This window comes from Lynx rufus, unplaced genomic scaffold (genome assembly GCF_022079265.1).
Source record: "Lynx rufus isolate CCGP_SWC_20201006 ecotype Redwood Valley unplaced genomic scaffold, mLynRuf1.p SCAF_4, whole genome shotgun sequence".
NCBI lineage: Eukaryota > Metazoa > Chordata > Mammalia > Carnivora > Felidae > Lynx > Lynx rufus.
Genome location: NW_025814856.1, coordinates 149505465 through 149532038, shown reverse-complemented (window position 1 = coordinate 149532038; position 26574 = coordinate 149505465). Strand labels below are relative to the sequence as shown.

At 38.4% G+C, this 26574-nt stretch overlaps 1 protein-coding gene and 1 pseudogene across 3 annotated transcripts in view; both read left to right on the top strand.

Moving 5' to 3' along the window:
- Nucleotides 1-26574, top strand: part of CHCHD3 (coiled-coil-helix-coiled-coil-helix domain containing 3) — a 285119-nt gene that overhangs the window by 44040 nt on the left and 214505 nt on the right. For all 3 annotated transcript variants that reach the window (XM_047095775.1, XM_047095774.1, XM_047095776.1), the window contains exon 3: nt 17376-17457. In XM_047095775.1, coding sequence (XP_046951731.1) covers nt 17376-17457 — 82 coding nt within the window. The remainder of the gene's footprint in view (nt 1-17375; nt 17458-26574) is intronic.
- Nucleotides 14830-15570, top strand: LOC124523855 (synaptophysin-like protein 1; annotated as a pseudogene).

Sequence of the window (26574 nt, the reverse complement as noted above, 5' to 3'; positions counted from 1 at the left end):
ATTAAAAAAAAAAAACCAAAAACTGGAATTCAAGCATTTTTAAAAAATAACCTTTTAAATGATTAGGGATGTAAAAGTATGTTTTTCGTAAAAAGTACCATTAAGTATAAAGAAAAAGAAAAATGATCCATTCCCCACCAAATTTAAAGATATCATTAATATCACTTTATATATATATATATGTATATATATATAGATACATATATATATATATATATATATATAATTCTAGACCCTATGTATAGATATATGTATGTATTTCTTTGTGATGGTTTCCTATGCTCTTTTCAGTTGTAGACGTTTAACTTACAAAACAAAATGATCAAACAGTATGACCAAAAAATATGGTAAGTTTAGGTTCTTAGCTTTCTTGTGAGAATCCTTTCATGGATTAATATTCTTTAAAGCCCATTTCTTAATATTAACACCATATTTCATAATCTGGCTCTCCTGTTTTACTATTTTGACGATTTTCCTGTTTCTGTATATTGAGTTTGCTTCCTATTTGTCATTGCTTTATATATACAATGTATGCTTTCTCCTTTGTTGTCTAAATCTTTCTCTTTGCTATCAGCCTTCATGTTTCTAATAGTCATTTAAATGGGCCATGAAAATGAATATTTAGACAATACTGGGTCAGCATCAGTTTTACTTTACCCTTCAGTCTCCTCATCATTCATCATAATCTATGACTTTAGCAGTGTTCAAAGAAAAGGAAAGAAATTAAAATTAATTCTTGTTACTGTCAGATTAAATTCACTTATAATAAATACGTGAACCTTGGAGATCAGAAGCTAAAATACTTATGTAGTTGGACCCCAGGCAAATTTACTCAGTCTAAATTAACTTACAACAATTCACAGAGAGTCTTTCTTGAAATTAAGGAAATGATTTTGCCTCGACATCAGGCAAAATCCTAAATTCTCATGAGAGGCACATCACAATTTTTTTTTTCTTTTTCCTATTTTTCTTTTTTCTTTCTGTTTCAGGCTCCTGTTAAAACTCCAGTTAGTTAACATACAGTGTGATATTAGTTTCAGGAGTAGAATTCAGTGATTCACCACCTACATAGAACTCCCAGTGCTCATCACAACAAGTGAATTCCTTACTCCTTCCTTATCACCCATCTGGCCTATCCCCCCACCCACCTTCCCTCCAGCAACCCTCAGTTCCAGGTTTGTTAAATTAAAAAAAATTTTCTTATTATATCTTTTCCGTCCATTGAAAAAAATTGTAAATCATAGCATGTTGACATTCTGAAGAATATATGGCTTAAAATAGTCTCTTGTGAAATACAGTATTGGCTCAAAGAAATGTTATACAATAGTCAAGATTTTAAAAATCAAATGCTGGTGGTTCTTCAGTTGAGTAGAGCTTCATTCTGTTTTTGTAATGATGTTCATCATTGGCCTTAAAATACCTCCATAATTTACTTCATCTTCAAGAAAAACCTCCTTGGTAATTTATTGATAAGAATTTAAGTCACGGAGGGTAAAGTCAGAAAGAGAACACAGGTGTCTTTAAACATGATTCTTTAATTAAAATAGCTTTGCCTTGCTTCTCATTGAGCTCTGTTTTACTGTCCATTTCAGAGAAATTCAATATGATATGCTTCTCTGTTTCACAGTTGTATGTGATACACACACACACACACACACACACACACACACACACACACAATGGTGACTGTAAAATGAAAGTCTTTTTGTGTGTGGCATGTTATACTATTCCTGTTATCTTGCCATGTTTCAGGTGCATATAGATTTAAATCTGAATGTTTCATACAATTCTCTTAAAGATATTTTTATATTATGTGTGTATAATGTCTTATTTTTTACTGTGAAATCCTCTAGGAACTCTATTATAGATAAAATATGTTAAAGCCACTTAAAATGTTAAAACACAGTAAAATTAATTTGGATTCATTTAATTTACAATTTGTCATGAAATTAGAGAAGATTTATATTTACTTCACTAACAGGGTGGTGGGTGGGGTGAAAGAGAGGGAGAATTTGGTAAGAAAATTCCCTGCGAGGACATCTCCAATTACTCAGCAAATTATGTTATGAAACTGTCATGTACATTAGAAATTGCTATTTACAGAGAATAAGTTGATATTCTAATTATTGGTCTTATTAGAATATTTCTAGGGACCTTTACCTGATAACATTTTTTAAAAGACTGGATCCAGTTGCTGAAGGTACTTAAAAATGACATAAATACATTTTTTAAAAGTATCGTGTGTGTTTAGATTATACTCATTCTTGCTGCCTTCCTATAATTTGTGCTAGTTTTTCTATTATATGCTATAGTGAAAGCTAATTTATTTTGGTGTTTATAGAGAAATTATTCCTTACTAAACCTTTCATTTCCTTAATTTCAAGAAAGACTCTCTGTGAATTGTTGTAAGTTAATTTAGACTGAGTAACTTGAAATACCTTCTCATTTTCCTGGAATATAAAAATGATATGGCCTGTTGAACTGTTCGTTCAGTGTTAATTCTGATACTGTCACTTATGAAACACATAGTTTTAATTGGCCAAGAACCATCAGATGTAGATAGTTTTGATGGGAAGTGTGTTATGTTTGGGAAATTGTTTTCTTAAAGGCATTAACCTGAAAACGTCTGTGGGTTCTTAATGAAAACATTAGAATAGTTTGTGGGTAGATGGATATCACCCTGTATCTCCATGTATTCTTGAGGTATCATGACAGTGAGCTGGAGTCTTCAGGCTGTAATTTGAACCCACCTTTCCATTTTTACTAAATTCCTGATGGAACCCTCAACCTTGTAGAACTCATCTTGAGGCATCAGAGGAGAAAAAAATAGACAAGTTGATGATTAGCAGAAAGTGGTTTTGGAAACCTTAAGGAAAATGAAGATGATCTGTATGACTGGGACCTGGCAAATGTGATTTTGGTGAGTATGGGGGGAGAGGAAGCTAGTAACACTTGGGCACCTGGGAGCAGAGATCACATTGGTGGAAGGCATTTTGCAGTTCTAACCAGATTTGTATCTGTGTTTGAAAAATCCATATTGTAGCACACCTGCATAGCTCAGTCAGGAAGTGTCTGACTCTTGATTTCAGCCAAGGTAATGATCTCATGGTTTGTGGGTTCGAGCCTCACATCTGGCTCCATGCTGACAGTGCTTGTGACTCTCAGTCTCTCTCTGCCCCTCCCCTGCTCGCTCGCTCTCTCTCTCTCTCTCTAAATAAATAAATAAACTAAAAAACCAAACAAAAAAACAAAAAAAGAAAAATCCATATTACTATCAGTGCATTGTTTGTGACTATCATTGGTCATATGGACCATAAAGTAGCTAGGTTTCCCATGTTTTTCTTGTTTCAGAGTGAATATTTAATTTAGTCTAAAGCAGTGGTGGTCAGGGATGAGGCAGTACTGTTTCCAGGTGGGCATTTTAGACATTTGTAAGGGAATCCTGGTGTTCAGTGGTGTGGGCAAGGATCTAGATGTCTTGCAAGGCCTGGGATAGTTCTGTACCTTGAAGAATTGTCCTGTGCCCTCAATTTTCTGGATGACTCATCAGAAATTTATGCAGTTGAAAACCTGCCTACTCAGCGCAGAACTTGTTTAACATACAAGCAGAAAGTCTGTTTTGCATGGCTTTAAGATATACTGAATTTTCTAAGAATGCAGCTGCTGTGTAACAATAGTTATATCTATTGCATTTGTGGTGATTTAATATATAAGCTCAAGATTCAGACTATTTTGTTAAGTCTTTTATTTATTTATTTTGAGAGAGAGAGAGTGAGAGCAGGGGAGGAGCAAGAGCAGGAGAGAGAGAATCCCAAGCGGCCCCTGTGCTGACAGCTTGATCTCGTGAACTGTGAGATCGTGACCTGGTTGAAATCAAGAATCGGATACTTAACCGACTGAGCCACCCAGATGCATCTTCTAGTGTGGTTAGGTTTGAGCATTGACTTCGCGAAAGGTCATTATTTTATTATAAAGTAGTATCTTTTTATTCTTTTATAAATATAACATGTAGGGTATTATATTGATTACAACTTTTTTTGTGTCAGATTATCATTTATTTTCAGGATAGTAAAGGGACCATTACAAAATGTTTGCTAAAAGAAAGTAGCATTGTTTCTGATAGGGAGAAAAACACTGGTTTGAAGGAAGCACCTGTTTTCATTACTATCTTGGATAGCCCCAGGTATTCCAAAGGGTTTACATCCTGAAACCTGGTGTTAAGCTAACAAAAATGACACGCTACTGAATGAGAAGAAAGGGTTCTACTGCCTTTCTCCGTATAGCACTGGTATTGAGGAAGTTTGTGGATCATTAGGAATATAATCATAATAAATGTTTTTACTATTCTGTTCGGCCTAACTTTACTGTGGGTAATTTATTTTACTTCTCGAAAAAAGGTTAAGTGCATTCTTGGATTTAAATTAAAGACAGGACAAGGGCTTTGGTCTTGAATTCCCTGTGCACGGTCTTGTGTTTTAAAGGTGGTGCAATCAGCCTTGATCTGCTGATGTGCAGCTTCCGCAATGCCTCAGAGTATTATTTTTGCTTTACTAGAGATTATGACTACATTGAAATTCTTTTTTTCTGAATGATAAGTGGAAATTTGTTACTTTAGATGAAGGAAAAAAATAAACAGGGCTATTGATACAATTTTACTTCAAAAAAAGAGGCCGATCTAATTATCACAATGTGAATTAAATAAAAAAAAGCTCAGGATATTGCACTATAGCTTAATGAAAAATATAATACCAGTGTGTATTATGCTGTCTCACAGTTTTAATATATTTGAAGTACCATAAATAAAATATGAATTAAGCATGGGTGTTAAACCTGACTTGCTTTTTCAAAAACTTCCCAGAAGAGGCCATTGTTCTGTAGTGGTTAGCTAGTGTTAAATACGTCCTTTTTGGCATCTCACACTTAATGGGCTATAAATGAAGTCACTGAAGCCCAAAGGTCTATCTGTGATCGTCTTCTGTTTCTACTGTCTAATAGTGGGCCAGTGTCTAGAAATAGGACTCTGTAGTTTTCTTCCTTCTCAAAAGGGCCATAATTGGGTCAAAATTTTTATTTTCATTCAAAAGAAGAAAAGTCTTCAGATTGGGGTCAGTTGACATTTCCCAGAGCTATAGAAAGTTAGGTGAATTAGAACGTAGAATTTATTTTCAGACTTTTGAGACTTCTGCTTTTCTTGGGGTTTGATTTCATGCAAAGATAAATTAGAAAGTAATGTTGGTCACAGTTTAAAGAACTAAATATCCTATTTAGTAATTAATTTATTTGTGTATTATTTAATCATTTCTTTTATTAGTGATTAATGAATTTTTGGATAAAATACAGTCTTTATTGCCAAAAAGCACACACTTGTTCATAACAGTAGGAAGAGGGAAGATTGATTTATGACTCTAAGTGTCAGAGTGGTATTTGACTTTGTATTTACCAAAGCAAATTATTTAGGGAAGGACATTAGTCTTGGTTAAAGCTTTTTAGCACATGAAGTGGGCTTGTCCACTCTGTTTCACTGTTATAAATATACTTTAAAAATTGTGCTGTGAACGTTGCAACAGGGTGGTAATGAGAAAAGTGGACTGGAAGATCATATATAAATTTTAGTTGGTCTTCATTATGATACATTAAACAATCAGATCCTTATGAGTAATGTGTACATTGTATTCTCCAAATTACTTCTGAGAAACAACAAGCAGCATTCATCAGTCTTTTAACAATTTACAGATTATTCATTATGGCTGCCCTTCAAACATGCACAGATTGCCACTTTTTGTGAAAATCGTCTTTTATTTATAAAATTTCTATCTCGTTCTTGTTTTATTCCTAAACTTTTGAAGAGAGGCCTGCACCTGCTGCCCACCATTGCTCTCTTCCCACTGATTCCCGATGCCGACACAATCTGAATTCCGTGCACTCCACGGAATGATAGGTAATTGTTAGTCATGCTTCCAGATCTTCCTCCAGTGCTCACGGTAGACTGTAATTCACTGAACCTGGACTGGCCGTGGAGTCTTTCTACACACAGCACTCCAAGCGGCTGCTGCCAGTTGATTGAAATTGGCACACGAGATGAAGTCTCTTCCTCATTTGTGCACATGGTATCTTGGTTCATTTCTTCCTTTCCATTCCATTTCTTCTTCGTCTCTAACGGTGTTCCTCTTTTATTCCCCTCCTTCCTCTGATGTATTTTTAAGGCCTGTTCCTTAGTCTTCTACTTTTTTCTCTCTACACAGTTTTTTCCAGAATTCACTGAGCTCAGATCTGTAATTGTCATTCCCAAATCAGCATTTCTAGCCAAGTTGCAAATCAAATCTGAATTCCATGTGGTGATTCTACCATTACTTTCAAATGAATTTGTCTGAAATGGAACTCATTATCTTTCTTGCCCAAATAGCTTCTCCTTAATTGACCATCATGGGTATTAGTTTTCTGGCATCTGGTTGCACCTTTGACTTCTTTCTTTCTTCTCTCAGTTACAGAGGATCAGTTTTTTCCACAAAAGTTCTTGTATCTTCCAGCACATCTATCCTGAGTTCAGGTCTTCATCACCTCCTGCCCCCCTCCGACCCCCCACCCCCAAATTTGAGGGACCATCAGGATCACCTGGAGGGCTTGTTAACACACGGATTGCTGGGCCCCACCCCCAGGGTTTTGTGATTTATAGGTCTGGGGTGGGGCTGAAATATTTGCATCTCTATCTGGTGCTGCTGCTGCTTGGGAGGGGAAAGAATTGGGGATGAGGGGATGAAGCTATACTCTGAGAACTACTTATGGCCTTATGATTTTCCCATCCTGTTTATCTGCAAACTTTTGCCAGAATAAACTCCCTGTCACACTCTGTTTTGTTGCGTTATTCCCCTATTTTAACAACTGTTCATGGTGCCCTGTTTCTTAACATTTCGTAACATTTCTTATCCAAACTTCTGCTTGGTTCCCAAGCCTCCTCACAATTAAACATAATTTACCTTCTATTTTTTCTTCTTACAAATAAGCTTTATCATGTTTCCTTTCCATCTCTAGTGTAGGTACTTGCTCCTGTCCCACCTGCTTCATGAACGTGGGACTCCACGAAGCACTCCATGACTACAGCCAACCTTGGTATGGTTCCTTAATATTAAACCTCAGTAGCACAATTTTACTCACTTAGACTATAATCTATAATAGTAGGGATCGTATGCCTTCATCTCTTCTAAGGCCTAGCATAGGATTAAGTCAATGAGAATTTTTTTTTTTTAAAGATTTTTTTTCATGTTTATTTACTTTTGAGAGAGAGAGAGAGAGAGAGAGAGACAGAGAGAGACAGAGCACAAGCAGGGGAGGGGCAGAGAGAGAGGGAGACGGAATCCGAAGCAGGCTCCAGGCTCTGAGCTGTCAGCACAGAGCCCGATGTGGGGCTCAAACCCATGGACCGTGAGATTATGACCTGAGCTGAAGTCAGACCCCCAACCGACTGAGCCACCCAGGCGTGCCTAGTCAATGAGAATTTACTACTTAATGAATTGATTGATTCCCCTAGTTTGTGTTATTCCTACAGGTTGCTTGATTTGGAAGAAAATAATTAAACAAAAATAAGTTCATATGGTTAGCCATAGAATGGAATACTAAGGTTAAATATTGAAACTGAAATCCCCAGCCAGCGCAGGAAGCTTCCTCTCCTTTATAAGTAATAGAGTGTCAGTAGTGGTGACTCCAGATTTCTGTAAAGGAGCGTCCAGGAGCAGAAACCTGGTGATGGTGGCAGTGCTGTGGGGAAGTGAGGGGGAAGGGTGGGGAGCTTGTCTTGAATTTCTTTTTTTGAGTAGCAGGTACACTTTTTACTTACATTGCATGTGATTTTACAGTGTGTCTGTTTCTTCTTTTTTTTAATGTTTGTTTACTTTTGAGAGGGAGAGAGAGATCATGAGCAGAGGAGGGGCAGAGAGAGAGGGAGAGAGAATCCCAAGCAGGCTCTGTACTGTCAGCACAGAGCCCGATGTGGAGCTCGATCTCATGAACTGATTTTGAGCAAAATCTACAAAAACTTATTGTGGCAAAGCCTGGACTAAATGGGAACCCCCTTCATTTCCAGTTTGGCCCTCTTTGCATTTCACAGGACTCCCTGGAGAAATGTTTGAGTATGTCCACGCTCAGGACTACCAAAGTGAAATAGAAGCAGGTTTGGGAAGTTTGGGTACTTTATTTGGGGCTGGAGATTTAACGCTGTTTCATTTATAGTTTTATCCCCATGATAAAACACATCCATTTCTGAAACAGAAAAAAATTAAGCTATGCATCAAAAAGCAATACCCAGAGGTAATTATTATTTTTTAATTTAAATTATAGATCTTATTTTCCTTGAGGCTCTGTGAGGTCTTGCAACTATCATTCAGGATATTAAGACATGAAATACTAGATCTATCTGATTCTCAATACTGGTTTTATGAATTATCTACTTAAAAATGTGGAAACTGTAGAATATGACTGATGAGCTTGTCTGTTGCTATACAGCTTCTGTGGCCTGGTATTGATGTGTGTTTTCCCATAGAAAGGAACACGGAGCTGGTTTCCGTGAGTGCTGATTGTGAAGTGAACAATAAAGTGGACATTATTTGCATATTATCCATTCAAATTAGAAATTCACAAAGGTATATATAAATCCTGATGGAGCAGTAATACTACGAAAGAAGCCATTAACTTGGTGCTCCTGACGTTTAGGCTGCCAAACTCTTTGTAGCACTGTGCTTTCTCATTCAGTATTTGTGGTTGTAAATGTGCATTAGAGATTTTTCATTCTAACATTGTCATTAACTTTAACATATAGGTAGCCTCAGTTACTCTGCCAGGTACTTTGACAGCATGATTTTGAAGGCAGTCTTAAAGTACATTATCCTTGGGTGATAGTTAACATAACTGTCAGCTGAACATCATACTTAGTATACGTGTGCACGCGCGTGTGTTTACATCCGGTTTGTCTGCCAAGTAAATGGTGCTACAGAAGGATAATGGCAAACTGTTACATGTTTCTTTCTAACCTCAGAGATTTATCCTTGTCATCTTTTTTTTTTTAATTTTTTTTTCAACGTTTATTTATTTTTGGGACAGAGAGAGACAGAGCATGAACGGGGGAGGGGCAGAGAGAGAGGGAGACACAGAATCGGAAGCAGGCTCCAGGCTCTGAGCCATCAGCCCAGAGCCTGACGCGGGGCTCGAACTCACGGAGCGCGAGATCGTGACCTGGCTGAAGTCGGACGCTTAACCGACTGCGCCACCCAGGCGCCCCTATCCTTGTCATCTTTTGACTCTTCTCCCAATCAAACCCTGTACTTTTTATAAGGAGTGGGACAGGATTTATTCTGCAACCCATGCTGTGAGCCATTTAGTTCTAATGTACTGTGTGCTGTATTTCATTCATTGCATGGATGCTTTCATTATTATATTTAAAACAATCGGTGCTCTTTTTTGTTTATTAATGAATTTGTTGAAATTATAAGATTAATGGATATTTCTCCAGAGCTGAAAATTTAATTTGGTTATGTCTTCTGGTGTAAGCTGTGGCTCAACTATCTCAATCCTGGCAGAGTTTCATTGTTTCTGTAAAATCTGCTTGTGTTATGCGAATATATACATTTATTTCCTTCTGTCAGTAGATCTTCATAGTTTCTTTTCAGTGTTTTTAAACCAGCATATGAAAATAATAGGCTTTGTAAAATCGGACATGACATGTGTGTGCAGATGGTAAAACTGGAAAGAGAAATAGAGGAAAGAAAGAGTCCCGAAGGACCTGACATTTTGCCAGGAGGCAAGCCATCATTTTCATTAAGTAACTTCTAGAGATTGTTTAAGAAATATGGTAACTGGGGAGGGAATTATAGTGTAAGGATGTTGCAAAGAAGATGAAGGGAAAAGGAAAGTCATAGGCGGAAAATGTTACAGGGGACATTGATACGTCCCTTGAGGTTCAGGGAATCCATGTAAATCTTGAATCATAGTTGTAGTTTCAAGTTTTTGTGTTTTCATAGATGTGTGAGGCATTCATAAAATTCTTCCATCTTTTGGAGTCATTTCTGTTTTCCAGTCAAGGAACTGTCTTGAGTATAGTGAGTCTCTCTCTTCACCCCTTCCTTCCCGGTCTCCTAGTTTAACCAGTTTCTGAAAACAGGATTTAGACACAAGTCATATCACATAGAAGCAAGTGAGGCATAATGAATTTATGCTACACTTCCTCTGAGTATTAAGACCATGGTATTCTATTCCTAAGGACACTAGGATCTAGAACAAGGTAGGAATCTTGGAGTTTCTTATTTGATCCTGAACCCAAATGAGAAACTTAGATTCTCAGAATTTCTTTAGACTTTAAATTCTCAGGGGTGCCTGGGTGGCTCCTCTGGTTAAGCGTCTGACTCTTGGTTTTTTGTTTTTTTTTTAAATTTTTTTTTTTTCAACGTTGTATTTATTTTTTTGGGGACAGAGAGAGACAGAGCATGAACGGGGGAGGGGCAGAGAGAGAGGGAGACACAGAATCGGAAACAGGCTCCAGGCTCTGAGCCGTCAGCACAGAGCCCGACGCGGGGCTCGAACTCACGGACCGCGAGATCGTGACCTGGCTGAAGTCGGACGCTTAACCGACTGCGCCACCCAGGCGCCCCAATCTGACTCTTGATTTTGACTCAGGTCATGATCTCACGGTTTGTGGAAATCAAGCCCCACATTGGGCTCTGCGCTGAGTGTGGAGCTTGCTTGGGATTCTCTGTCTTCTCTCTCTCTGCCCCTCCCTGCAACCCCTCGAAATAAATAAATAAGATTTAAGACAAAAAGAATTTAAATTCTTAGAAATTTAGAATGTGGCCAAGAGGAGTAAAAGATTGCTAGGCAGTCAGTAAAGAATTAGTGGACTAATGAAAACATGTGTTTAGAATGTTGTTTACTCAAAACAAGTACAGATTTGTTAGGAATTGTGAGCAGCTTTCAACCATACAAGTATTTATTATTTTCTTTTTCTTTTTTTTTAATTTAAAGTCTTAAAAATTTTTTTTTAACATTTTTATTTATTTTTGAGAGACAGAGAGAGACAGAGCATGAGTGGGGGAGGGACAGAGAGAGAGAGAGAGAGGGAGACACAGAATCCGAAGCAGGCTCCAGGCTCCGAGCTCTGAGCTGTCAGCACAGAGCCTGACGTGGGGCTCGAACCCACAAACTGTGAGATCATGACCTGAGCTGAAGTCAGATGCTCAACTAACTGAGCCACCCAGGCGCCCCTATTGTTTTCAATAATAGTTTTAAATAAAGGATTTAGGGCCAGATTTGCTATTTCCAAGCCATTGCAATAGTTGACTTTTTCTCACATGTTCTTTGGTCAGTGTTGTATCATCTATAACTAATTGAGAAAATGCCAGTATTTGTGTTCATTAAGACACAATTTGCCACTGAGGAAGACATTAACATGTTTTTTGAGAAGATTTTTAAAAGCAAAGCATTCAAGTATGTGAAGAAAATACCCTTTTGTCTTAACACATTTTAAAAGGAAAGTGTCGTATGTATGTAAAAGCTGTGGAACCATACTTACTGAGCTTGAAATAGGTTTGCAGATTTCCATGGCAAATCTGATTTATATGGCTCGAGCATTTCTCTTTTTCACTTTTTCTCATTTCACAAACTTTTCCCGTCCCTAAAGATCTGCTTGGAAACTCACTGTGCTAATAGGCAAGGTTGGCCTTTCTTGTGCTTCTCTTAAAGTAGTCCATCCTGAAACTCTGACCTTTTAATTTAATAACAGTTTTATTTGAGAAAATGTTCAGATCCTGAGAGCTGAAAAGAGTGTTTTCAGAAAGGCCATTTTAAATAGTGGTCTCCAAATGGTATATCTTTTTCCCTTCTGTGCTTTGGACCAGACCCATCAGAAGAAATATATTGTTGCTTTCTGTATGCTATTGATTTAAAAACAAATAACATGAAACTTAGATTTGCTCAAAACCCATTACTACACTGGTTTATTTTCCTGCCTGGCTTAGATTTGCTATTTTAGATTTTAAACTCTTTATGCTAGGTCATGTTTTATCTTTTGTTATTTTAAATTCTCACTTGTAGCTAAGGTAATTACTTTTTCAGCTGTGACCTTGGATGTGAGACCCAACATTGCATTTTGTTGTTTTTTTTTAAGAACTGGCTGGGGCATTAGAAAGACAGCTGTGCGTTGGTGTCTTTACTGACCATAAGTGATGTCAGCTAGTTGGTCCCTTGGGCATGTCTTCTTCAGTGACCTCTAGGAGATCCTGGCCCTTTGCATTGCTGGTAATCTCTCACTCCCACCTCTTTCCCTTGTGGCCTGCCTGGATGACATCACCAGTTACCTCCATCTCTTTCTCACCTCACCCCTGGCCGGTGGTGGGGTTGACCTGATAGGCAGGATAGTATAGAGAAAGAGGACAAGCCTTGAGGCTACATTTCTTTCTCTGCAATCTCTTCTGCATGGCTGCCTTCCCAGCCACCCAGCTCGTTGCCATTTGGTAATGGAGTCCTTACTGTTCCAGTTTAGGTTTATCACACGATTTTAAGAAGCTCTCTGCAGACTTTGGCTTTTCCCGTGGTAGGAAGCCCCTATATGTAAGAGGCATAAAGCACACTGTGGAAGATATGGAGACTTAGGAAACAGATCCCATTGCTGTATCCTCAGACCTGGGATGCTGAGGTCTCACTGAAGCTTAGTTTTAATTGGTTGAGTGAAATTCAGTTGAATTGTGGTTGAGAATTTGATTGCATTTTGCCTGAGAGAAATGTTGCTGTGGTAATTTGAAAAAATCCAGGGGAAGCGGTGTGACTACACATCAGCCTGTGTGTGGATTCTAATTGGTATGTGAAACTTAAGGGTATAGTTTGGGCAGCACTAATCGGATTAAATACTTGTTTCAATTTTTGCTACTAATTAGAGCTACCAGCTGTGAACAACTTGAAACAATGTAGTGTGATGTTGTTTTGCTTGTTTATGAGAAGTAGTTGACAATGTGAAAATCATCGCCTTGTGGAGTGCATAGCCTAGAACTTCATAGACAGACAGTTGACACCCGTGTAACCCAGCGGGTCCTGTTTGTGGTTGAGGAAGTCGAACCTCCGGTAGGTTATTTGACTGATACAAAGTCTAGCTAATGGAAAAACAGGGACTATTCTGTTTAGACTCTTCGTTGACCTATTATTGTCTAATTTCTCTTGTTGGTGTTTGTATTGTTTAAAACCTTTAATACTAAAAGAATTTTAAGGTTTGCCTGAATATAGACAGAATTCTCTGTTCTAGTTCTTTTCTTGATTTTATGTGACCTTTTCAAAGCCTAGACTTGTATCTTTCTCATCTTATGGACGGTGAAGGAGGAGAGAAGCCAAAGGGCAGCATAGTATATAGTTGAAAGGGACCCTGGAGAACATCCATTTGAGAACAACCTTTTGAGGGAAACCGTCCAGAGAGGCTGGTAACTTCCCCTAGGTCCTCCAGATTGTTGATGGCCAAGCTGGGATTAGACTCAACTAGTGTTTACCCTTTCCCTAATTTGTTGTCCATTCTTCTTTTTTTGTATTATATTCTTTTTTCTTTGTAAAGCTTTATTGAGATGGATATACATTTTATTTATACATTCATCAGTGGATAGGCATTTAGGTTGTTTTCACTTTTGGGATATTGTCAATAATACTGCCGTAAATTTCTTCATGTTCTCAGCAACGCTTGTTAATGTTTGTCTTTTTGATTATACTGTGTTTGAATTGGTGTATCATTGTTTTGATTTGCCTTTCCCTGATGATGAATGCCCTTCAGTCACGTTTCATATGCTTATTGGCCATTTGTATGATCTGTTTTAGAGAAATGCCTATTTCTATCCCTTGCCCATTTTTAATTTTGTTGTCTTTTTGCTTGTGTATTCTGGATACAAGTCTCTTATCAGCTATATGATTTGTCAGTATTTTTTCTCATTCTGTCAGTTGTCTTTTCACCTTCTTGGTGATGTCCTCTGATGCTCTTGTTGTTTCCTGATAATCTACAACTTAGAGAACACAGGGGCTCCTGGGTGGCTCAGTCAGTTAAGCGTCTGACTTCGGCTCAGGTCATGATCTCATGGCTCCTTGGTTCAAGCCCCACATCGGGCTCTGTGCTGACCGCTCACATTCTGTGTCTCCCTTTCTCTCTGACTCTCCCCTGCTCACACACTCTTATCTCCCTTTCAAAAAATAAATAAACATTAAAAAATTAAAAAAAAAAAAGAGAACACATCCTTATGACCTTTCCCATATCTTCTTTGTTATTGTCCAGTGTTAGCTAAATTTTAAAAAGGCTTTCTATGTCCTGTTGTAATTCACTTTTTTGCATATGCGCTGAGGCAAGGCGCTGATAAGCGTGGAGATCATCAAAGTGTTGTTGCACAGGAAAGATGGTCCCACCACATTTCCCACCTAATAGCCTCTACCATTTGAAATACTTCTTCGCTCCTGTAGGTATCCCTAGATTCCCCCCAATTTTTGTGGTGCTTTCTTGGTCATGATTTTGGGTAGTGGATTTCTAGTAAAGAGGAAATGCTCTCTACATATTTCTTATGAAGGCTTTTAAGAAGTATGTCAGATTTGTCTATTTGATTTGCTATCATAGCTGTAAGAATCTTTACAAAACATATCGTACAACATCTTCCAATTGGAAACACCAGATGTTTCAAATCAAGTCACCAGGTATTTAGAAAGCTCCAGCTGTGTTCTCAGCATTTTTTTTTTTTTTACATCTCTCTCCAATTGTTGGCACTTGACGTGGATGACATAGTTTCCAAAAATATGGCTTTAACATTTTTGCTCTCTCCCCCCTTTCCTCAGAGGATGTCCTCCTTCCAGCTCAACCTCAACCTGCTCAAGGAGCTACTCAGCTTCATCAAGGTCCTCGAGTGGATTGCTTCTATCTTTGCTTTTGCCACCTGTGGAGGTTTTAAGGGCAAAACAGAAATTCAAGTGACTTGTCCTAAAGTTAATGAAAATAAAACGATTACAGCTGCTTTTTTGCCTATCCATTCAGGTTGAATGAAGCATTATTTGAGGCAATTCCAGATGCAAACGTGTGTGATGTAAATTGGAAAAATTATGTCCTTACTGGAGATTACTCTTCTTCTGCACAATTCTACATTACATTTGCAGTCTTTGTCTTCCTGTACTGCTCAGCTGCCCTTCTGCTCTATGTTGGTTATATGAACCTGTCTGTGTCGGGATAGTCGAAACCTTCCCATGATTGGCTTCATTGTTACTCTTGTTGCCACTTTTCTGTGGTTGGTGAGCACTTCAGCCTGGGCTAAAGCTCTTACAGATTTTAAGTAGCTACTGGTCACAGTATTGTCAAGGAACTTCAGCCTTGTGACCATCAAGAAGTGACATGTTATTTTGGCTCCGTGACTAGTATCATATCCCTAAATGTGTCTGTGATCTTTGGCTTTCTGAATATGATACTTTGGGGAGGAAATGCATGGTTTGTGTACAAGGAGACCAGTTCACACAATCCATCAAATACTTCTGCTTCCCACCCCAAGGAGTATTCCACCTCCTTCTGGAATATAATTAAAGGGAGAAATACACTGTATGAAACATGTCTATACTTTGACCTGTTGCCACCATTTTGAGAAGCATTATTTGTTTCTAATAAAAGTAATGGCTTTTTCAATAAATTGGTGGGTTTAAAATTTTGCTGCTTTTTTATATAAAGCCTGTGCCTTTCCTAGAAATTTAAGATGTAAGTGTATTCTCACATGTAAATTTGAAAATTCAGGGGCCTATTATGAGATGATACACATTTTTAGATGACTCATTATTTCTTTACTAAGTTGTTTGCCTTCCAGAGTTGTTTACACCTTAAGCCTTAACATATGTCTTCACTCAGAAAAGAGTTACATTGTCATATCATAATAGGAGGAAAATCTCTATTTGGAATATACACTACTGTAAGTTTGTACACATCATACATCTAAGACCTGTCTTTAAGAAAGCCTTGATTACATAAATCATATTTAGAAAAAACATTTAGTTCAGAATTTGTATCTGAACATTGTTTATATGTTATGAAAAACTTTTAATTGCAAAGACTGGTTGTATGTTTTATTTCTGGTTTTCTAAGTGACCTACAGTACTTAATAGGTGTACTAAAATTGTTTTGGAAATGGGGTTTGGAAATTTCTGATAGATGTATAGTTAAGTTAGTGATTCTGTCGCATGAGGCAGAAGCTTCTATTACGCTGGTTGTTTAATAGACTTGCTATAGAAGTAGAAAGAATGTGGTTCAGGTTGAGATTTTGATATGTCTGGGCATTACTCTCAATGGTATTTGTTGTCCTTTGTTGCTCATGCCACTTAGTGCAGGCTGAGACCTAGTCTCCTTGCAAGCAGAAAAATAAGCCACCTGTTCTCGCAGACCCTTTCATAGGGTTAAAAAATGTAAGATTGCCTTTCACTTTGAAACATTTAACCTTTAGATTCAATGAAGTTACTATTTTGAGTATAGCATTGATATTGTGAAAATAAATGCAATTTGGATTTCATGTTTCTTCATGTTCATTCTTCTTGCACAAGTGGATGATTAAGGAATTATGCATCATAAACAGGAATTTAAGTGAGCTGTATTATGGGTGCACTGTGTTTGTGCACACATTTGGGTATATTCTGAATGCAGGGGTTATTCACATTTTGCTTCCTAATCTTTTTATTGTACAGGGCCAGATTTCTCATTCTTACCACATGATTGTTTATATGTGAAGCACATCTTGCTGTTGCCTTATTTGTGTTGCTTTTGTTCATGGCAAGACTTGTCAGTATGAGAATGTGTATCTTTTATGCAACAAACTTAATAAAGAAGTTAAAAGAAAAATAAAATTTTCATAAATTGTAAATGTCCTTTTTCACAAATCATGGAAAAATGGTTGTAAATACAAATGATTTTCTTCCTGTCGTAAGTGGTTCTTTAAAGTGATTAATTATCAAAGTGAGAATGTTTTGATGTCCTCTTCCTCTTCCTCTCTGAAGTCCCTTCCTTCCAGCCTCTCCTCCTCTTCTACATGATGGTCACACTTTAATGATAGGACATCATCCTAAAGAATTTGTACTTAATGGTTCGGTCCCCACTGGGCAGTAAGCAGCTACTTGAGTTTATTATACGTTTTGGCAGGTGCGGAAGTTTCTAGGTCACCAGGGAACTTTTGATTAAATTACTCCTGAAGTGCACTAATTGGTCTTTTCTACAGTGCTTAGGTAGTTCCAAGGAGATGCTGACCAGCTGGCAGAACTTTGCCCATTAAGATCTAGTCTTCGCTTTGTTTTTTTGGAGTATTGTCTTGCTTTTGTTTTTAAGAAATCATTGATTTTCTCTCCTTCCACTCTATTGATCCTAGTTTCTGATGAAGAATTGAAAAGAAGAGTGGCTGAGGAGCTGGCGTTGGAGCAAGCCAAGAAAGAGTCTGAAAATCAGAAACGGTGAGTTTTGTGATATCTGAGACAGATTTTGGTGGCCTTTTGTCATAATTATGAAATATTTTTGGAGAGGAGTGATTGTAATAAGGCTCATATTTGTGTTTGAGCTGCAGAATGTGTTGAACATATGAACGTGGCCATTTTCAGTTTTGGATGGTGCTTGTTCAAACCCTCCCTCACTCTCTTCCCACACTTGATTGTGACAGCTGTATCTCTCGTGTGGTTCTTAGCTGCGTGATTATTGTACAGTTTCTCGGTATGTGAGAAGTATTTCTTGAGGATTCTCCAGGCATTTCTGAGGCTAGTTTCTCTCAACAAATGGTTTGTGATTGTAAATTGTGTAGTCTACTGTGGGTGTCAAGGTTTACGGTGTTGTAGCTACTAGTGAATGTTACATGTTTTACATAGTGCTCATATTAACAGATAGCACTAATTAGTAATGTGCTCACTTAAAAGAGCTGAGACATTGCAGAAATATATAAGGTTGAAGAATCAAAATCCTCCATAACTCTGTTCTATGGAGATAACCACTCTTGAACATTTTATTCTTTTGTACATCTGTACAATTATTGTCATTGTTACTACTGCTAACAGCTGAAAGAATGTTCACTGAAGTGTTTTTGTAATAGTAGAGAACAGGAAGCAATCCACATGCCCATTATGGGGACAGGATGAATGACTTAGGATACATGCCCACAATGGAGTACTAGACAGTCAAGTAGATCCTCCTGTGCTGATTCAGATAGATGTGGAAAAGCCATAAATTGATAAAAAGCAACGCTCAAGACAGCATAATTTTTTGTGGTAAAAAATACTACTTTTAAAGATTTAAAGTATGTACTTATTCATAAAAATATATGACTACATTTTAATCCAAAATAGAGTCAAGTGTTCCATCTGTGCTCCTTCTGAAATTTGCATGTAGCACAGTGTATTATATAATCATGTGAATATCTTTCTACTGTGAATACTAGGCACATGCCTACCATGTGTAGATGCCTAGTATGTATTTGTTCTTGTTTTGGACTGCTTAACTATTTTGTTTGAGAGAGCTCAATGTAAAGAATCTTTGAATTGGATTCTAGTCCTCACTGACCACAGGACCTTTAACATATAATTTAACCTCGCTGGGCCTTCAAGATTTTTATCTCTAAACTGAGGAGTTTGAAAAATGTTCCCTAATATTTCTTTCCCTTTGACAATGTGCTGAGCTACCTCTAATTTACTTGAAATGTATGGAATAGGACATAAGTTTTAAGATTAAGACCACCATTTTCTCAGGAAATAGGGAAGGCTCAGGGCTTAGGGTTTAAAAAAAATCAAGATGTAATTAGTACTGCTAAAAGGGTTTTCTGTGTATTTCAATAGTTTCCTACGCAACACTTTATAATTACTTAATTGGGTTAGGTTGGTGGAGTATATAATTAGAGAGTGGAGTTTAAATATTCAAAAAATTTCAGACCATTTTCATTAAGAAGCAAAGAAAATCGATATGTTATGGTAGAATTTCTTGTCTTTGAAATTTTATTATTTTTAATTGAATTTTATTTTAATAAGGCTTTTTTTTTGGTTAGACTCTCATATTTACTTTGCTTATTATATTTCACATAGGACTTTCGTCTTTTCTCCACATATGGTACAGGCTTTCAGTTACAATAACTCTCACTGTGGTGTCTTGTTTTTGTTTTTGTGTGTTTTTTCCCCCCCTTCATTATTCAACTCCCATTTGCTCTGCCTTGGTCTGTGAAAGGGTAAAGGGCAAATGGGATGAGTAAAAGGTACCAGTGAGAGCCAATTTCTTATCTCTTGTGGACTGGGGTTGGCAGCTTTGCTGTAACTGGAAAAATGACTATTGATAAAGAATTTATTTTCTGTCGCCTTTAAGGAGAGTGGAGGGTAGTACAACCTTTTTATTATTTTTTCTTTACAAAAATATTTTGTCTGAAGCCTTCTTCAGAATGAAAATTTCCAGCTGTCAGATCTTGACAAAAAGTGTGTGTTCATCTGTATGGTATTTCTTGGAAGAATCAATAGCTATTTTTTTTTCTTTCTTTTTTCTACTGAGAAGAAACTTTAGAAGAAGCATTAAGAAAGTTTTATGCATAGTCTTTTAAAAGCAACGTTTTGGAGTCACGAGGCGTTTATACATTATTGTATCTGTTGCCTTAATTGAGTAAACCCTGGTAAGCAGTTTCAGAGAATGGTTCCTTGTGCCATTGTCCCGTCACTTGTAATGCTGCTTCATTGTTTTCCCTTGCTGTCCAGATGCACACATAACTGCAGGTAGTTTCCCAAGCACTTAAGGTTGGCACGTAGGTACACGTATGTGTAAGGAATCAAATTTGTGCAAAAAGGACTTTGGAAATCATTTAGATTTTGTTATTTTTCTCTACAGAGTATTTGTTATCCTTGTTTTACCTTCTTATTATGGACATTTTAAAGCACACTGAAAATCAGAGATAAGTACAATGAATCCCTAAAGCCCATCACACTGTTCCAACAATTCTGTCTTCATCTATAATCCATTCATGCTGCCTATGTGGCGAATGGTAAGGGAAGCAGTAGTATTTTTTTCTTTTTTAAATTTTTTTCTTAATGTTTCTTTTTGAGAGAGTGAGAGAGTGCGAGCGGGGGGAGGGGCAGAGAGAGAGGGAGACACAGGATCTGAAGCAGGCTCCAGGCTCTGAGCTGTCAGCACAGAGCCTGACATGGAGCTTGAACTCAGGAACTGCGAGATCATGACCTGAGCCAAAGTTGGACATTCAACCCATTGAGCCACCCAGGTGCCCCACCAGTAACATTTTTAATAAGCTGATGAACTTTGTGGCAGCGAGCTAATCCAAAATATCTTCCATCAGGCTAGCTTAAAGAAGGACTTTTGTTTCAGTTAGGTTTTTTGGTTGAAAGACTGAAACCGAACTCTGGGTAACTTAGGAAGCGAGGAAATTTTTAGAAGCATATTGGATAGCTCAAGAGAATCAAAAGGAAGATGAGAGAACTACTAGGTAGGGAAGAACTGAGTACTATTGAAACTGTACACAGCAGGGTAGAAGTAATTCTCCCAAAGGAAATCAGGATGAAGGTTTCACAACAAAGGGGAAAGAATGGTGGGCGGCTAAATTTCATTGAATTGAAGATGTCATCGATTTAAGAAGCATTTGATGTACCACTAAGAAAAAAATTGCTGCAAATTATAGCACAGTAGTTTATCTCTTAGAAACTTTATTGAAAGAGCTCATTAAGATTTACTTTGAATTTTTAAAAAACCTATTACTTTGTGTATTCATGAAAAAGGAAAATGTAAGCAAAATAAATAGGTTACGGTAGTGTTCTCAACTGAGGGAGGTTTTGGTCCCAGGGGCCATAAGACAATGTCTGGAGACATTTTTGGCTGTCACAGATTGTCATTATTGCCATCTAGCAGGTGAAGCCAGAGGTGCTGCTAAAAATCCTGTAATGCATAGGGTAACCCCCCCCACCCCACACAAAGAATGATCTGGCCCAATATGTCCCTGTTCATATTGGGTCTGATTCTTCTGACTCGCTCTTTGACTCAGGGTCTTGATGTTCTTGCTTTTCCATATGGGATCCCATATTCTGTGCTATCAACACCTTGGCAACACAGCATTCCTTCCTTACAAGGTTGCTCCCTTGTCATTCCTGGGTTTTTTCCAGGCTGCTGCTGCCAGTTGTGCAAGTTTTGATGCTACGCACAGGCCGTGACAACCGTGCAGGACTGCCGTGTGGCAGACAGCAGTTGTGAGATGCTTTCAGGCGGGAGAAAACACGGCACATCACAGTCCTGGAGCTGTATTCTCTGGTACAGTCCACACGCTCCAGGCTGTGACATCTGTCAGGTCCGAAAGGACTTCCTGAGGGTCTGCCTCCTGTCCCACCTGCTCGGAATGCCTTGGACGACATCTCTGCCTGGCAGTGCCACACGCCGTTAGATCCGGTTCAGAAATGTTTGGACTGGCCATTGAAAATTCACCTGAACTCTTTTCCTTTAAATCTCCACTCTCTGAAATCTAACCATCAGACGTAGCCTAATTAAAAGTTGCTTTGTAGGAAAAGGTCTTCATTAAGACCAGTGACAATGCAGCTGATTGTAAGCCCCATGACTGTATGTGTTGTATTCTCATCGTATCTCAGAAAACATTTACATGTGGAAGCTCAATTCAGTTAACTTTAGGTCCGATTCTCTTTTATGAAAATCTTTAGTTATTTGCTTAGTTGACAAGATGACACCCCCCAAATCACTGACCTAGTAGTAGTACACTACAATTGATGGGTCTAATTTGGAATCCTAGTTTTGCTTACCACCACATCTCATGGATGGAACGGTTGTTTGGTGCATTGGGAGTCAAGAGTAAATTGAATGCCTGTGTCGGCTGTCTGTTTTTGCTGTTATTCTTTATTGCCTGTTTTGGATTATGGCCGACCGTACTGTGTTGTAACCGTAGCAGGCCAATGTAGCAGGGACACAATATGCCACAATATGTGGTCTTTTGCACCCCACCTCCAAGAGTCAGTCTCTGACAGCAAGAAAAATGGAACTACTTCTGACCTCTGACCTTTGGCATTTGAATTTCACCTCTTTACCTATAAAGGCAAGTGCAGGTGTTTCAGTTTTAATAACCTTTCTTCAAGAAACCAGGAAGGGAATAGCTATGTGATGTTGTAACTAACCGAGCATTAACCAAGATGACTTACCTGCTGTTTTTGATGGACATCAGTTGAAATTTCACCTCATTTTTAATTACTTGGAAAATTACCTTAGATTTGTGAGACTTAAAATAATTAGTTTGGTTAATAAATTAGTCATAAATTTTATCAGTATCTGGGTAAGTTAGAGTAGAGCACAGTCCATTCAGTTTTCAATTTAGAGCATCAAGTAAGGGCTTATGTCAGCAAACAAGGGCTTAAATAAGCTTATTTGTGCATTTAGTTTCTTACGTAAAAGTGAAATTCACAGTGATGGTATCTTCTGTTTAAACTCATTATGTATCATAATTCATTTCAGCTTTATTATTAGATGTTTTCTGCCCTTACAGGAGAAAACTGGGAAAGGAAGGAGGAAAGAGTCCACTGGAGAAAAACAGGGTATTGTGAGTTAGCGTCCCACTGAAAATACATGTCAGAAGTTACGTAGCGTGATGCCTTTCAGGTAGTGAGCTCTCACAGAAATTGTTGAGTTGAATCACTGGGCCTGGAAAATCCTGACAGTCTTCTAGCAAGGACGGCCTATTCTATAACATATACATATATATTCTATGTTTTGTTAAAAATAAAAACAAATTATGCCTTTAAAAACCAGACGTTGGGGCGCCTGGGTGGCTCAGTTGGTTAAGCATCCAACTCTTGACCATGAGTCATGACCCCATGGTTCGTGGGTTTGGGCCCTGCATCAGGCTTTGGTGCGGACCCTGCTTGGGATTCTCTGTCTCCCTCCCTCTCTCTGCCTTTACCCTGCTCACTCTCGACCTCTCTCTCTCAAAATAAATAAATAAACATTAAAAAAATTAATAAAAAATAAAAATCAGACTTTAACTAGAGACTATAGATACTTGTCTTATAAATCTTTGTTTTAAGTTAGTGCAGTGTGAAACACCATTTTCCATTTGTAGACACAAATCACACAGTTATGAAATTACATACCTTCAGCCTGTGTGTAATCTCTAGGTGTATAGTACTTAAAAAAAAAAAAAAAACAGTCTCAGGCAAGAAGTACAATGGATAACCGTACTCATCATAAAAGCGCAGTTTTTTATTTTACTGTTTTTAATGTTTATTTTTGGGAGACAGAGAGAGAGTGAGCGAGAGCACATCCGCGAGTAGGGGAGGGACTGAGAGACAGGGAGATCCAGAATCTGAAGCAGGCTTCAGGCTCTGAGCTGTCAGCACAGAGCCCGAGGCGGGGCTCAAACCCACGAACTGTGAGATCATGACCTGAGCTGAAGTCGGACCCTCAACCGGCTGAGCCGTGCAGGTGCCCCTTAAAAGTGTAGTTTTTAAGTGACTTTAAAAGATCACTTAGGGGGCGCCTGGGTGGCGCAGTCGGTTAAGCGGCCGACTTCAGCCAGGTCACGATCTCGCGGTCCGTGAGTTCGAGCCCCGCGTCGGGCTCTGGGCTGATGGCTCAGAGCCTGGAGCCTGCTTCCGATTCTGTGTCTCCCTCTCTCTCTGCCCCTCCCCCGTTCATGCTCTGTCTCTCTCTGTCTCAAAAATAAATAAACATTAAAAAAAAAAAAAATCACTTAGCAGTCAGTATTTTCTCAAGGCACTCAACTGTCACAGGCAAATGAATTTTAACTTCTGATTTATAAATATTTGCAAATAAGGTGATTGATGAAATTTGAGTTATCATTTGAGTGACACTCCTCTGATATCCAGGTGTAATGTGTATCAGTCTGCTGTGATGCGAATGTGTTTCTGTGTCTGGCTTGCTAATGGTAGTGGACAGTTTGTTGGCATTATCTGCAAACTACTCCTTTATACTCGCTGACATTTAAGAGCTCCTTCTGTGGTATTAAAAGCCCTAATATAATAGATTTATTTTCTTATTGAAGCCTTTTTTTTTTAAATGCATACTGCATTGCTGTTGTTTTATACCCATTCCTTTTCTATTCCATTTGTTTAAAAGTAGATCAAGACCTAACCCGTTCTCAGTGCAGTAGGAAGATCACGTGTAGCCACCCAGTACTTTTCCGGGGAACATGACTGGAAGTGCTTTGTATATACTGGTTATTGGAATCTCTCACCATCTGCTGCTTTCATCTTTTTCTCTTCAAGTGACACTTTTCTCTTTTTAATAGAATCCACTCCATTCTATAACCAGTCATTATAGAAGGTTGGATTATTGAGTCTGTGTTTTATTTAAATCTCTTCTTTTTCCAAAGCCATTTTTCTTTCCTTTCAATGCTACGTTGTTGGAGAAGCCCACCCTGAATCCTGTTTAAGAAGCTCTTTCTACATGGTAGGAATATTAAGCCTGGAAAACCAGAATCAGTCAAGCATGCCGTAGAAATCTGTAACTTTTTCACTGATTGTATTAACAGCAGTGATGTTCAACCACTTCTTGTTCACGTGTATCTTCTGATAGTAATTACAGAGTTTTCTCTCGTGAAGCATAGTGTTTGAAGTTATTTGTGCCAAAATTGGTTTCTGCATTTGGAAGTTTCTACGAATTGGTTTCTGCGTGTTCTGTGGTTGTAGTGGTTCTTGTTGCTGTTTCTGCATTGCCCAGTACAATCTGGGGATGGGAGGGGGTGGTAATGTGCTCTGTGAATCATTTATCATTCCTTCCATAACAGTGACAGTAGCATTAATAGTTTATCACTGTTTCATAGAAACATATGACTGAAGTAGACATATGTGAAGCTTCTTAGTCAGCAGCCGAACCAGGACTTGAATTGGACAGCCCCTCAGCCCCACACTGTCGATTGCTGAGGTGATAGAATCGTATTGACTCTCATCATCCTGTAAAACATTGATTCAAAGGAAGCTCGACATGGGACTCCAATATAAAGTGCCATCTGGTTAGGGCTAGGACTAGGGATGTAGAGCCCTGTCAGCCTTTTCCCCCCTCTTTTCCCTTCCTAGAGACCTGGGAATCATCTTCATAGGCCCTGATGCTAATTAGGGCTTAGTTTGAGAAACCTGGGGTCAGGATAATTTTCTCTCCAATTTGGACACTTTCTGTGTGAGGAGTGTACTTGTCTTGTCCAAACGGCATTTGTTGGATGGATGTGGTTTTGTTTCTGTTCTAGAAGGTGAGTGGGCAGTGGCCTGATGTCCATTTCCTTGAGTCCAGAAGTTAGTATTTATGGATGGTGGTCCACGTAGGCTGGGCCTTACCCTGGCTGAGCACGCAGTCCTGGCCCTTCTGGAAGACATCTGCTGATCCTGCTGGTAATGAATGCTGTGTTGGGAAGAGTGTAGAAGAATGTGAGGTCCTTCTATGGCAGTTCCCTTTGGAAACTGGAAAAATACACAGACAGGGTCCCTTCTTTCTTCTTCTGACTTTAACAGCTTTGCCAGTAGAGTCTCAAGCTGAAAAGGAGTGTGGGCAACACGGTTGTAAATCAGATGTAAAGTTTTTTCTCAGCATTGTAATATTTCTAAACATTGACACATTTTGATGTTTAAGTAATAACCCCTCCCCCTTCCTTTCCTGGTTGGTGAAAACTGTTAAAAAGCTAGTGGCTCATGTTAAGTTTCTAGTAAGTATTTTGCTGAGAGAACCCATATTCTTTCATATCCCATTCTTATCCAGAAGTGGATATGGTTTGTCTTTGGAAACTTTCTTCACAGTTTATACATGACAGACACACATAGGATATACACTCTGGGGTCACATATTATCTGTTATGAAAACCATTTCCAGTTCAGGACCCATTTGCCCAACTAAAATGAGAAAATTAAAAAAAAAAAATTGTAGGTGGTGTTGCCTTGTATTTGTTGTGTGTTCAGTGCTGCTCTGAGCACTTTCTGTATTTTAAGTCATTCATCCTCTCAGCACCTCTGTTACCCCCACTTTATAAATAAGGAACATGAGAGGTAAAGGAGCTTGCCCAGGCTTGTATCTAGTAAGCGGTGGGTCTGGGATTCAAACCCAAGTCGATGGAGTCCATGCACTTTACCGTCCCACAGTACTACCTTTCCGTGTGTACAGGGAGTCCTTCCCTTAAAGTTTTTCATTTATCATTGTGGGGAGGAGTAGCAAGCATTTACTTGGATTTTCACCTCTGAATCATAGTAGATAAAAGATCGCTTCAAAAAGGACCTCCGTAGTGTGCTCCTGGTTATTAGATCTGGGCAACTTTTTTTTTTTTTTTTTTACAACTTCCTTTATTTTAGGACCAAAATCTTTTGAGAATTTGTGTTTAAAGTTAATATTCTTTATTTATGTAGGCTGTAACTTAATTATTAAATGCTCATTTGTGTACATGTTTTAAGTGATGGAGGCAATGTAAATTCCTTATTAGCTTAAGATTGGGACATTTTTCTTAACTGCTCAGTGTGGTGGCTCCGCATGTGGCAGCAGGTGGTCCTCTGCCTCCTGAACTTTAGAGATGAGTGTCAGCTTCTGGTCACTGAGGCACACGTGTGCTCAGCAGT